This window comes from Pelodiscus sinensis, chromosome 12 (assembly GCF_052426305.1).
Source record: "Pelodiscus sinensis isolate ZL-2025 chromosome 12, ASM5242630v1, whole genome shotgun sequence".
In the NCBI taxonomy this organism is placed as follows: Eukaryota; Metazoa; Chordata; order Testudines; family Trionychidae; genus Pelodiscus; species Pelodiscus sinensis.
Genome location: NC_143063.1, coordinates 2899824 through 2913700, shown reverse-complemented (window position 1 = coordinate 2913700; position 13877 = coordinate 2899824). Strand labels below are relative to the sequence as shown.

At 47.6% G+C, this 13877-nt stretch overlaps 1 protein-coding gene across 3 annotated transcripts in view; it reads left to right on the top strand.

Annotated features, from left to right (window-relative positions):
- Positions 1 to 542: 542 nt before the first annotated feature.
- PSKH1 (protein serine kinase H1) overlaps positions 543 to 13877 on the top strand; it is a 44223-nt gene continuing 30888 nt past the window's right edge. For 2 of the 3 annotated variants that reach the window (XM_075940541.2, XM_075940543.2), the window contains exons 1-2: positions 543 to 653; positions 10470 to 11495. In XM_075940541.2, the coding sequence (XP_075796656.1) occupies positions 10557 to 11495 (939 nt within the window). In that variant the 5' untranslated portion in view covers positions 543 to 653; positions 10470 to 10556. Of the gene's footprint in view, positions 654 to 784; positions 1189 to 10469; positions 11496 to 13877 lie in introns of those variants that run through there. The other variant, XM_075940542.2, reaches the window with a different exon arrangement.

Here is a 13877-nt window from a genome sequence, read left to right as displayed (position 1 = left end):
CATTTCACCGGGGTGTATAGAAGCCAGGAAAGTTCCCCACAAGAGCGGGACCGTTCCCCCGCTTACACAAAGGCCCTTGCCAGTGTAGAGCGGCCGTTGTCCCGAAATAACCCGGCCGCTCCCCCGACTCCGGCAGCCGGGTCTCAGCGGCCGGGGCGGGGGGGGGGGGGGGGGCAGTGGGAGGTGAGCGCTCGACAGCTCCAGTGGCCGCGCTCCTTCGGCGCCAGAGAACGGGGCGCCCGGCCTGGCCCCCGTCGCGCTCCCCGAGCCCCGGCCACACCCGGCCTCGGGAGCCGGCCCAGCCATGCGCGGGGCGGAGCAGGCTGGAGGGTGTCGGGGGGGGGGGGGCAATCAGGCCAGAGTGGGGGTGTGAGGGCGGGGGGGGCTCGGAGGGAGACCCGGGGTCAGAGCCGTGGGGAGGCGACGTTTCAGGGGTGGCCCAGAGGGGGGGGGGGGGCGGAGGTCGGGCTGAGGACGCGCCGGTTTCCATGGCAGCCGGGCTGACCTTTCCCCTCTGCCCCCTGCCCCTCCCGGGGTCCGACCCTCCGCCAATCGCAGGGCGGGTCCTGGCGCGCGGTGGTGACGTCACAACGCGGCGCCGGGCCGCAGCCCCCCAGCCTGGGCCGGAACCGCCGCCGCCGCCGCGGGCTGAGGTGAGTGCGGGGCCCGAGGGCCCCCCCCCCCCCCCCCCGCATCCACCTGCCGCGGGAGCGCGCGGGGCTCGTACCCGCCCCCCGCTTCCCCAGGGCGGGGGCCTCCCCCCTCGGAGCGGCCTCGCTGGGCCCGGCGGGGCTGCTGCCTGGCTGCGAGCGGGCCCGCGAGCCCCCCGCTGGCGCAGGGCAGAGCGCGGCCCTGGGCTGCCCCCCCCCCCAGGCCGCACGCGGGAGGCGCGGCGGAAAAGCTGCCGGTGGCCGCTCCATCGCCCGGGGGGGGGGGCCGCCGCGTCCCATGTTCTGCGCGGCTGGGAGCGCTGGCCCCGGCTCCCTCGGATTCGTGACTCGCGTGGGGCGGAGGCGAGGGACGAGCCCCCTCTCGCCGCCGTTCCGTGCCGGAGCAGTGCGCCGTGGGCTCGGCTTTACACCGTGCGGGGTGTCCGTGGGAGAGCTGCGAACCCAGACCGCTCCGAACAGTGCTTAGGGCTGCTGTGCCCAAGTGGAATGGGTTTGCTGGGTGCTCCTGCAAGTATCAGTGCGTCCTTCATTTGCCTTGGGCACCACCTCCTTCTGCCCACTTCTCTGGAGGCTTTTAAGAAGTTCCTTCTCTTTCGGATGTGGGAAGAAACCCCCCCGCCCTTTTTTAGTTATAAGCCATTTTTTATAATCACTCATGTACAGTTAGCCCTGATAGAGAAAACAAGGATAGATATGCCCTAGTATGGGAGAATTTAAAATAAACACCAGCACTGTTGGCTAACACAGCTATCTCCTAGTTCAATGGTGCTTGGCCCAACACAGTTCAGTACATTTTATTCAGGACATGAAAGAAAATTAAAATCATACTGATGAATTATGAAAGTGATGCAAGGACTGGCGAGATGGTATATGACAAGGACCTGTTAGTCACAGCACTTCTCTAAATGCAATCAAATATGTATTAATCCAGCTAAATGCACATTCCTGCACTTAGGAACAAAGAATGGAGGCCATACTTCCAGGAAAGGGAACGATTTCTGAAGTGCGTTAACTCTGCAATGGATTTGGAGTATTGCTGGAGTTACGTAGTTGATTGTGAACTCGCAGCTTGATGCTGCGGTAAAAAGACAACTAGTAGTCCTCTAGTATCTTGGAGACTAACTTCTATATGGTATGAGCTTTCATGGGCAAAACCCACTTCCTCAGATGAGTGGAGGAAAAAAGGAAGTGGGTTTTGCCCACGAAAGCTCATGATACTGTATATATATTTTTGTTAGTCTGTAAGGTGCTACAGGATTACCTTTTTTTTTTTTTTTTAAAGTTACAGACTAACATGGCTACCCCACTGAGACTTTTAAATGTTGTAAAAAGAGTAAATGTTCCCCTTTGGAAACAGTGAGGGTTACCTCTTTATATTGCATACTGTGTTCAGTTGTAGTGCCCACACTTGAAAGGCATACTGAAAAGCTGGAATGAGTTCAGAGAGCAGTCAAATTATCTCAGGTCTGGAAAATCTAGCTTACAATGAGAGCCTTAAACAGATTGAATCTTCAATAACTTAGGGTGCTCCCAGGCAGCTCGATCTATATAAATGCTGACACAAGGAGAACCTGTGATGTTGCGGACCCTTTAATGTAACAGACACTGGCATAATAAAATCTGATGGCTATATGGTGATGTTAGAGGAAAAGCTCAGTAGAAATAAGACACAACTTCTTAACAGGGAAAATAACAATTAATTGGAACAGCTTCCCAAGGGAAATGTTAAATTCATCATTACTTGAATTCTTTAAATCAAGATGGGATGTCTTTCTAAAAGATAATGCTATAGTTAACCACAAGTTATTCAGCTCAGTAGTGTTCACTTACATCGGAGGGATGAAAGATTTCGTCCATGGCAGGAGATACTGGGTGAAATTGCTCAGATGAGGAGTGCAGGGTAAATTGTCACAATTGTCCTCTCTGGCTTTAATTAGCGGAGTCTGTTTAGTTAGTTTTACCACACCTATTGTGGTATCTGGCCAACCCACATGTTCTTGGGTTTCCCTTACCAGCGCCGTGATCCATGGACTTTTCAGGCAGAAACATCATCTTTCTTATTTGCTTTTAGCTAATAGATGTCTGTTATATTTTCCAAGCCCTACGTGGGGTTCTACACAGAACTATTTAGTCAACATCTGTCCTGTTCAGTCTAGTCAAGTTTACTATTCTGACAATAGCACTCCAGTGTATGGACATCTGTGACTGATTGTAAACATGCCAGACAAGCAGAGCAACTTGTCAAGATCAGGCGCTGTCTCTGATGTCCCACTTCCAGCATATGCTGCACAACTGCAGACACTATGTAGCTTGAAAGCTGAATGTTTCCCACTGGGAAGTCACAGAAAGAGGGCAAGGGCATACAGAACATAGAAGCACTTCCGCAGTAAAAGAAAAACAGTAACAAGGAGTGAACAGCCCTCATTTTACCCTTGTGTTTTCAGATTGCATAGAATTTAGTGAGTTGTCCCAGGTGTGTAGATTTATGCCTAAGTCTTACATACTTTGGGTCTCATCTACCTTAGGTTTATGCATTTTTTAGGCAGGAGCATGGCTTACTTCATAAAGCACCGTGTACATTTATGGTGTGTTAGAGGTAGTGACTAGTAAATGCCAGCCCTGGGCAGCAAAATGACCACTGAGATTGTATACCTAGCAGAATTATCCAGGAGTGAGAGATTTCTACAGAGGTGTTTCTCGTCTTACCTGCTCAACAGCACCAAGACTTGCAGCTGAACTTCTATGATGAAAAGGTGATCCTTTGCTGAGCTACTGTTTGTATGCATAAAAAAAGACCCTGATATTTCAAACTTTTGTATCAGTGTATCCTGAAAAGTCTGCGTGAATTTAAATTGCTTCACTTTATTTGAAGATATCTATGTTTTCATTTATGTGACTGAAAACCTGTCATTGTATTCTCAGTGTGGTTATTCAGTTGTCTCAGGGTTTCTTATCTTCTAGAGCGCTCACAAATAACTTATTAATCAGTCAGGTTTGGCTTCTGAGAAGCTGAGGACTTTTAATTAATGGAAGTTGAGTCCTCCGTATGTAGGCCACAAGATCTTATGAGAGCTACTTATCTGAGGAAAGCAGAGTGTAACTTTTATAGCATAAAACGACTAGCAGCTCATACTAATTACAACTGTGGCTAAAACATGCAGCTACCACCAGAACTGTGTGAATCTACTGAATGTGTTTCCCCCTGCTCAAGGCACACTTCTTGCCTGAATTATCTAATGCAATAGTTTCTTGTTCCTCTGGTCTGTATGCAATATAATATTCCCCAGCATTGTACACTACGGCACACAAGCAGTGGAGCTTGATCCTTGATTAATCTTTCTGACTAGGGCAGGGATATAGTCCCTCCCTCTTCTGGGTTTTTCTCTGGATTGAACTGTGGCATTGAAACCTGCATCTAATGAGTTTTGATGCACCTGGCTGTCCCTCATATACTTTACAGGGATACTGGCCAGAAGACATTTTAAAAAATCCGCACCAAGCTGCTAATTTCTGAGGTGATATAACTTTCTTTCATGTTGCACATTGGATTTCTTTTCACCTGTTAGGCTGTTTTACTTCTGGGCACTTCTCTCAGAATGGTCAGTGAAACTTAAGAGGTCAGTGTCACTTTTTCTTTAGCTAGTTTCCTTTTACAATCTTATGCTGTAGAGTATGGCCTGTGTCATTGACATTCCAGTATCACCAGGGAAAGGTTAGTTTAGAAGAGGTTTAGCTTAGAAGAGGTTTTTTTTTTAACTGATATTTTAAAAAGTCTCTTAAACCGTAGCTTTTCTAAGCCTTTTGTTTCTAAACTACTAATGTCCTTTTAAAATGTTCCTCTTTCTACCCATAATTCCTTTCTGAGTGAGGCCTGACCGGGGCTCTCTTCATGCCAGTTGTGTTCCATAATTGGCTAGAGTTTTCAGTGGGTGATGGTAGGAGTTGTGATCATGCATAGAGGCAGACTGCTTTCCCATAGTCCCCTGTGCCTGCTCAGGCACCCGACACCAGACTTGAAGCCAGAATAGTAATTTAAAATGGTCAGGCTAATTGCCAAAATGGGTGTAGGCAGCATCTTCAACCCCTAGCCAGCCATCTTGTTGTAATTTGCAAATGCCATAAAGTCTTGCTGAAGTGCAGCAGATTTCGCTGGCAATGTGGGGAATGAAAACTGCATTCCCCTGGGAATGGGAGCAGTTTCTGTTCCAACATAATGACTTCCACATCACTTCAACAATAAGTAAACCTTTGCCATGCTCCTGTGAAAAGGAAAAGGGATACTTCATTCTTGAGAACTCAAAACCCATCTGATCGGAGTCAAGCTCTAGTGGAATTGGAAATCCCATGGCAGGTCTTAATACTTTCCTGGGGCAGGGAGAAGGTCTGTTCCCTTCCCCCACCCCCTCCGCACATCCAATCCGTTTTAGCTGCTGACTTTACAGACCGTTCCAGTAGGTGTTTGGAATAGCATTTAAACTACTCTTCAAACCCAGTTTTCAGAGCACTGTGTCGACTCTTTACTGTTGGATGACTCTTGCAGACTGGCACAGTAGCAGAGATGAGGTTTGAACGAGAGCTGATTCGTTGATCTCCCTTCCAAGCACAGTTTGTTTCTTAAAACTCTAGTGTATCCTGCTCTGCTCTTTATGATGAGTCTTCCTGGGATCTGGTGCTTTGAGGAGCAAAGGTTACATCTCACTTTATTTTAATTTAGTTGGTGAAATTAGCACGTCAGAAAACACTGGCTGATAGTGGCTGGGCTCAGACTCTGCAAGATTCTCTCTGCCATTGCATCTCAGTCCTGACTTGCCATTCCATCGTGGGGTTACTCGTGTACCACAATCGTGGGCTACAGTGGTTGCTACTTTTCTAGTCCTACCCTCTTCTTTGCCCCACAGCTCTGTCAGTGCGCATCAGAGGTGGCTTATATCACACCATACAGTTCCAGTTCTGGGCTTACCATATGCAACCTGGCTAATCCTCTTTAAGCCTGAACTGCAGTTTTTGCCGTCCTGGATGTTTGTAGATCACAAACTGTCAAACTATGCAGTAATTCTGTGCTTTGCAAATTGGGATTAGGATGAGCAATTGCCTAACTCCTTGTGACTACAGTTGGAGTCTCTGGAAATGTGAATTCTGGTTAATTTCTTGAGCCCTTTTTATGTTCTTTCACTGAGATGGGATGGCTGATTGCCGGGCGAATGTTGGCATAGGACAGTTTGCTTTTCTTGTCAGAAATTATTCCAGCAGCTGCCTGAAATGCAATCATCAATGGCTTTGTAAATGTGGGTTTCAGTGAGTCACTGCAGAAACTACAAGAAGTACATGGGCCTACTGTCTCCCATGCTGTTTGTGACAGGGCAGCAGAAATATCTGCCTACTTCTGAAAATGTCAATACACTATTTCAAACCATTAATCCTACACCAGACTTGGAGGTAGGATAGGAGGGAGGTGCAGTTCTGATAAAGTGAATACTTAGTTTTAATTTGCAGCAGACTTGAAAGCACATGCATAGCGATTGCTTTGAATGGAACTCTGTCAGGAGAATTTATTTAACAGTAAATCTATTCCCCCATTGGGAGCAGGATCAATGTGTAGACATAAAGTTATACACAATTATGGATTTAATTTGAAATCGGTTCTTCCCTTGCCTCTCTGACAAGACTTATGCTAGGGATTCTCTGTTTCCTTTGTAAGAGCACTTAAACCAGAGAATTTTCCTACCATCTCTGCTGTGCATTTGCTGATATAACAGGGCAAATACAGAAATAGTTGGAGAGCCTACTCTTTGGATTTGTTTTAACACGTACATTATATATTTGCATCTGCGTAGCTAATTTGTTACTGATCTTTTATATTAATTTTTTTCCCAAAGGCTCTTCAGGTCACCTTTAAAGGTAACTTACAAAAGGGAAAAAGGAAATTTACAAGATTCTGATCACATTAGTACCTGGAAGAATCTTCGGAGGAGGGGGAGTACTGTTCTATTTTAGTGGAATTACGACGTCACACTGTTCAAAGAAGTGAAATGTGATAGAACAGGGAATAGATTTTAAAACTTGATACACAAATATCTGTTTGACAATTAGGGGTATGCATAATATTGCGGGTACAGAGAGGTCTTCCGGGGGTACGTCAACTCATCATGATATTTACGTAGTTTCACAGCAGGTACATAACAAGAACTAGTGAAATGAGTACTAGGGAAGTTAAAATGTGTTTAACTGTGTAACTGCTGGAAATTTCAGCGGTTACATGTGTGGTGGCAGCTGGCTCCCCAGGAGCTGGCATGCCCAGGTAGCCGGCTTTTAAACTCGCGTCCCGTGTGTACCAACTCCCACCTGCTGCCTTGTGCTGCTGCCTCTATCATAGGCAGCAGGCAGCTTCCTGGGAGCCAATGCACGCCGGAAGCCTGCATGTAACCGTGAAGGTTAACCGATGAGCCTAGGCTCATCAACTAACCGTGTATGTGGTTACATTTTCACATCCCTCGTAAGTACAAACTAAAATTTCATAGAGATGATGCGTTTATATTGCTCTCTATGCTGAAATGTAAGCACAATATTGATATTCCAACTGATTTATTTTATAGTATAGGGTTAAAATGAGAAAGTAAGAGAATTTTCAGTAATAGGGCTGTGACGCTTTTGTGTCTATATGTCTGATTTTACAAGCAAATAGTTTGAGTGTGGTGAAACTGGTACTCAAGATACAACTCACACTCCTGAAAGGGATACAGTAGCCTGGGAAGGCTGGGAGCCACTTTATTAGAAGGCAGGTTGAGGAAGCACCCTGTCCATTTCTCTGGGCCCATCAAGGAATTCTCCCCTCCACACAGAAGGGAAGGTTTGACATACCAGAAAAAAGCAAAACAGAAGCAGAGCTTTCCATTTGAGGTGATGGTAGAGATCTCTCAGGCCTATTCTGAATATCACAAAACAGGGCATACACTCATTGTGCTCTTGTTTTCTCATCTACTCAGCCACATTCACAGATTCATCATTCACAGGACAATAAGACTGCACAATTGGGTCTGCCCTGCGCAGGCAATGTTAATGGAATTGTGTTAAAGGTCTGGTTATGTTCATTGAAACGTCATCTTTCACATTTGCAGGAAACCTGTTCAGAATTCCTTTCCACTCAGTGAGCTAGTCAGAAATCAGCTGGAAGGAGACACCCTTTTCTCTTTCCTTGTGTGCCTAGTGCATTGAGAAGTGGCTTAGGTCTTTTAAAAATAGCATTTTGTGAGAAGCCCACTCCTGCAGATATGGTGTAGAGGACACACCTTGTGAACTAGGGATGTAAAATCACATTTCATCAGTTAACCAGTTAAACATTATATTTAGCTGGTTAACTGTTTAAACAGGGGCGGGCAGGAGGCTGCCCCAGCCCGGCTGGGCCTCTGGTTACCTGTACCTGGTAAGCGTCACCCAGTAAGGTTGATGGTTAATCAGTAAGCATTCACATCCCTATTGTGAACAGCAACTCATTGTGCCAGTTGGGTGCAGCTGGAATCCTACACACAACCACCCACCAGCATTTGTAGATTAGAGACGAGTGATGGGAGTGACCGAGCGCTCCACGGAAAACCTGTGTCATTGGCTCTGTCTTCTAAAACAGCTTCCCCAGTGCTCAAAAATTGGAGTGCAGCGTAATGAGGAATAGGTCAGTGATCTGTTAGGAGGAGGAGCGCATGGGTTTTCCAGAGGGGTCATACTAGGCATGGTACTATTCAGTCTGCTCGTTAAAACCTTGGAGGTTGAAGCAGTCCATGCACTTATCAGATTAAAGGATGGTACAAAGTGAAAGGGTTCACAAATGCCTGGGATGATAGGGACAGACTGCACTGCCTTGGGTAAATGAGTGAAGTGGGCTGAAAGGAATCCCATGAGATCCTACCAAGGGAAGTAGGCGGGGTGGTGGTGGTACAGAAGGGATAATCAAAAGTGCTATTGTAGAATAGGGGCAGGGCAGGATTAACTCTTCTTGGGGCCTGGGGTTATAGGATTTTGTGTCGCCTGCTAGGCTGTGGGGTGAGGCCAAAAATAAGGGGTTTAGCGTATGAGAGAGTGCTGTGGGTTGAGGCAGGAAGTAGATGCAAGAGGGGATGAGGAATCCAATTGAGGGTGCAGACTTTAAGGTAGGGTTGGGGATGAGGCATTTGGGGTACAAGAGGGGACTCCCAGTTGGGGTCAATGGGTTTGGAATGCAGGAGCAGGCTCAGGGCAGGAGTTTGGGGTTGGGGTGCAGGGTCTGGACAGGAGTTAGGGTGTGGGAAGGGGTGTTCAAGTGGGGCAGCTCCCGTTTGGTGGCAGGGGAAATTGGTGGCTCCACATGGCTCTGCTCTCCTCCAGGCACAGTCCCCGTCAGCTCCCATTGGCTGCAGTTCCCAGCCAATGGGAGCTGTGAGGGTGGAGCCTTTAGGCAAGTGCAGTGCAGGAAAAGAGCTTCCCAGCACTTGTGGTGATGCAGCTCCAACCTGGGAAGAAACAGCAGCATGTGGAGCTGCACCTCCCCACTCCCCTCCAAGAAGTATTGGCCCAGAACTAGAAATGTAAATAGTCTTTTAAAAATGTAACTGCTAAAAATCCTAGCAACTATACACACCGCGGGCTCTGCAATATAAAGCTTAAATAAAGCATTTTGGAGAGAATTCAGAGGACAGAAGCTAAAGTGATCAAAGATTTGGAAAATAAGAGCTGTGGGAATGTTCAAGGGGTCTTGGTACTGAGAAGAGATAAGCGAGAGGAGACAGAGACGTACTGGTAGAGTGATGTTATATATGGAGGGCAGGTATCTGCTATCACTAGCTTGTGAGAACAGAATGCAAAGTAACAGACTGAAGATACGTTTTCCCAGTTAAATGCAAGGAAAACGTTTAGGAAGAGCAAGTTTCCAAGGGAGGTACGTAATCAGAGACTGGAGGTTACAAATGCCCTGAAAGTAGGGTGAGGGGTTTACAAAAGCCTAATGTTAGCAAGAGAGGGAGGATACCTTCCGTTGTTGTTGTTTGCAGTGTTGCAGCCAAGCTGGTCCCAGGCTGTTAGAGAGGCCCAGTGCATGAGGTGATTCCCTTTATTCTGCAGGTCTGAAGAAGAGCTGTATATAGCTGGAAAGCAGTTTGAGATCCTACCTTAACCCACCTTGCCTCTCTTAAGAGGGTACCCTCCTGTCATGGACACAGCTCAGGCCTACCATGATGCAGGGCAATGGACTAGACCAGTGTTTCTCAACCTTTTTTTTTTTTTTTTTTTTTTTATAAAGTACCCCTTTAAAAAAATAAGTTCCCCCACTACCTACAGTTTTCAGACACACACGATTTTTTTCTACCATTGCAACACATTTGTTTAAACAACTTAGTCGTAGCCAAGTGGGCGATGAAATTTTTGGGTGTAAAAGTACAAAAATAATAAAGTGCTGTAAAACTGAAAACAAAAATTCAGTTTTCTCCAAATGTCAGTTGTGTTGACGTATCCCCCAGACTTCTCTTGAGTACCCCAAGGGTATTCGTACCACTGGTTGAGGAACATTGGACTAGCTGACCCATGTAGGAATCTGCTAACCCCAGTTGGGGTCTCTTCTAGGGCCTACTTTGGTCTGCTAGTATGTTTAAAGTATAACAGTAATGTGCACACAGTGATATTACCATGTTAACTAAAGCGTGGCTAACCCATCTCTTTTGCTAGCATGGTCTGCACCCCTCATCTGCTGTGGCATCTTGAGCCAGGAGTCCTGTGGAGGATGACTGATGTTCTACATCTTCCTACTTCATCCCTCTCTTCTCTGTTTTTTGAAAGGTTCAAATGTGGGAGTTGTCCCAGATGTGGCTGCTGCTGCTCTCGCCGTGGGAGAATGCCTTGGTGGGTGATTAGCACCATTCAGTGATGGGCTGTGGGACAAGCAAAGTGCTTCCCGAGCCCCCCACGGACGTTCAGTTGGATCTGGTTAAAAAGGTTGAGCCGTACATCGGTCATCAAAATGACGTGTACAAGCACTTCATCAAGGAGGATGCTGTCAAAGCCGGCTCCCCCTCGCCTCCGCGTCACACCTATCCCTACTCCAGTGGCCACCCACCGAACTACGCCGAGCAGCCTGAGCCCCGCAAGAACAAGGTGGCAAAGTACCGGGCCAAGTTCGACCCCAGGGTGACAGCCAAGTATGATATCAAAGCCCTGATTGGCCGTGGCAGCTTTAGTCGTGTGGTACGGGTAGAGCATAAGGCTACCAAGCAGCCCTTTGCAATCAAGATGATAGAGACCAAGTACCGGGAAGGGAGGGAGGTGTGCGAATCCGAGCTGTGTGTTCTGCGCCGTGTGCGGCACACCAACATCATCCAGCTCATTGAGGTCTTTGAGACGCAGGAGCGAGTCTACATGGTGATGGAGCTGGCCACCGGAGGGGAACTGTTTGATCGAATCATTGCCAAAGGCTCCTTTACTGAGCGAGATGCTACCCGAGTGCTGCAGATGGTGTTGGATGGGGTGAAGTACTTACATACCCTGGGCATCACGCACCGGGACTTAAAACCAGAGAACTTGCTGTATTACCACCCGGGGACGGACTCTAAGATCATGATCACGGACTTTGGGCTGGCAAGCGCTCGGAAGAAAGGAGACGACTGCTTAATGAAAACCACCTGTGGGACACCGGAGTATATTGCCCCAGAAATCTTGGTCAGGAAACCCTACACCAATTCTGTGGACATGTGGGCACTGGGGGTGATCTCGTACATCCTCCTGAGTGGAACGATGCCCTTTGAGGATGACAACCGAACCCGCTTGTACCGGCAGATCCTGAAAGGAAAGTACAGCTACTCAGGGGAGGTGAGTGTGGTAACAGTCACGCAAAGGGGGTCATGCAAAGGGGTCTCCAGACACAGTGTTTTATTCTAACACGGGGACCATGAGTGTTGTGATGGGAACCCTGTGATCATAGGCAGTGCTACCTGGCTGTCTTGAAAGGGGTTTCTTGGCGCTTTTGCTGCATTCAGTAAGTGGTCCATAAGGTGACTTCTGTAACAGGCTCAGGTCAGATTTCGGTGCCACAACTGTGTGAGTTGTTCTGGATTTGCCTTGGTTGATTCAAGGCTGGGAATCTTACATAAGTTAGCTCAGTTCTAGTTGCTTTTAGGAATTGGTGGAGTTCTGCAAAACTGGCCCATTAAAAATTCCTCCTGTCCTGCAGGTAGTGTTCTCTCCCAGTTAGCTTTTATCCCACTGAGAACAATGAGTTCTTTTTCAAAACAAAGCAGCCTCCCCCATAACCACCCTGACTGGTACGATGTTTTTCCTAATGTCCAACCTAAACCTCTTCTTCTGCAATTTAAGCCCATTGCTTCTTGACCTTTCCTCAGTAGGGATGTGAATGACTAGTCGACGATCCGACAAGCAAATGCTTATTGCATAGTCGACAGGCTAGTCGACTAGTTGCTTCCCCCTGCTCCCTCCTTGCTGCCTCTGTCAGAAAGCGGCAGCAAGGGTGGGGGGAAGAAGAGGGGGTTCTTCAAAGCGACAGCACCACATGGAGCTCATTCGTGTTGAAACAATGTTCCTGGATTATCCTGAACACTCTGTATCATGGAAAGCTTCTGTATGTAGCTCCACCGTGATTTTTTGTTTTTGCTTGTTGGGAGCCGGGCCAGGGAGGGGTGGAGGTTTTTTTAATTAATTGATTGATGCTTCTCACTTGTGTGTAGCCCCTGGCGGAATGTTCTGTGGGTCATTGGCCCCAGACTGAAATACGTTCCCCACACCTGCTCTAGCTCCTGTTGGATACACGTACAGAAGCTTTCCCAAGATACAGCATGTTCACAGTCATCTCGGCATAATGGCGTCATGTCAGCCAGAACCCACAGACGCCCCTTGTCCCAGCGTTATAGGGGGATGAGGGCACCCAGCTATGGAGGCATCCCTGTTTGGAAGTACTCAGGAAGAAAGCAATAATTCATCAGAGACTGCGGTAATAGCGTAACTTTGTGAAGAGGAGCTGAGTGGGAAAGGAAACAGGAGCTAACGCATGACTAAGACTTTCTGAAGCAGGCAGTTGTGGCATGACAGGAAAATAACAATGTCTGAAAAACATCATCATCTCAATTGTTCTGGCATTTTTAGAAATGCGAGAGGGGGTGTTGGCATTTCTGTGATGGATGGAGTGAGTCTCCTAATGGGTAACTCAAATTCAAAAATCTTTTGGGCACTTTCAGAATACTTATGTGGGCACATAAGTCACTCTCCCTAAGGAGGCTTCAGAAGGTATAAGCATGTGTAAAACAGGCCCATGCCAAAAATAACCTTTTATCCTGTCAAGCTATGATCTTCCTAAACTGGCCTGCACCAGCCCTACCACCTGATGCTGCGGTCTGGTCAGATCTTGCCAAGATGGGTGCGAATTTGCACGGGCACCTCCAAGGATGCACTGATGGGACAGTCACTGGTAAGTGGTACTTTTCCTTCTGAGCCACACTACGGAACCATCTTCCAGAATGGAGGATGGCACTGTGCTTTGAGGGGTACCACGTTTCAGATGAGACCGAAAACCAAGAGTCTGGCTTTTGGTGGTCATCTGAGATCCTCTGACACTTTGTCTAAAGTAGAGAGATTCACTCTGTGTCCTGGCATATTTGAAGCACGTTATTATAGCCATCCTGCCGAGAGCGACACGTCTAGGGGAGTAGTCCGTGACTACTTTGTGATTGGGGGTGGGGGGTTGTTCATGAATGCTTTGCCCCCTTGCTGTGTGAGGGTATGTGGTACGCATCAATCAGTAGCCTGTCTGTTGCCCAGCTGGCTTCCTTGTGGAGCCAATGAAAGTGAAAGGTACAAAACTAAACACGTCTTTGTCCCTGAAGTCCAGATAGATCAACTCTAATGCTGCTGTATATTGGTACTGATGTATCAGTGTGCTGCCCAGTGCAAGAGAATGATAGCTGGGTGGAGGGAGAGTGGGCCAAATGTTCAGTGGAGACTGGCAGGTTTCTGAAAGCTCCCTGGATTCGTTCCAAGCCTCAGGCATCCTCGGGGGAGGTGAATGCTCCCGTTTTCCTGGTGTCCTTAGAGAATTGCTTTTCTTTTCCTTTCCTCCTGGAGTAAGGAGGACAAATCTCAGAAATGGGCCTGCTGGTGCCAGTCTCCCAGGGAAGGGACTGGAGCCCCGTTGCTTGTTACATTTAAAGCAAGACAGGACAAAAGGGCTGAGGATCTACTGTA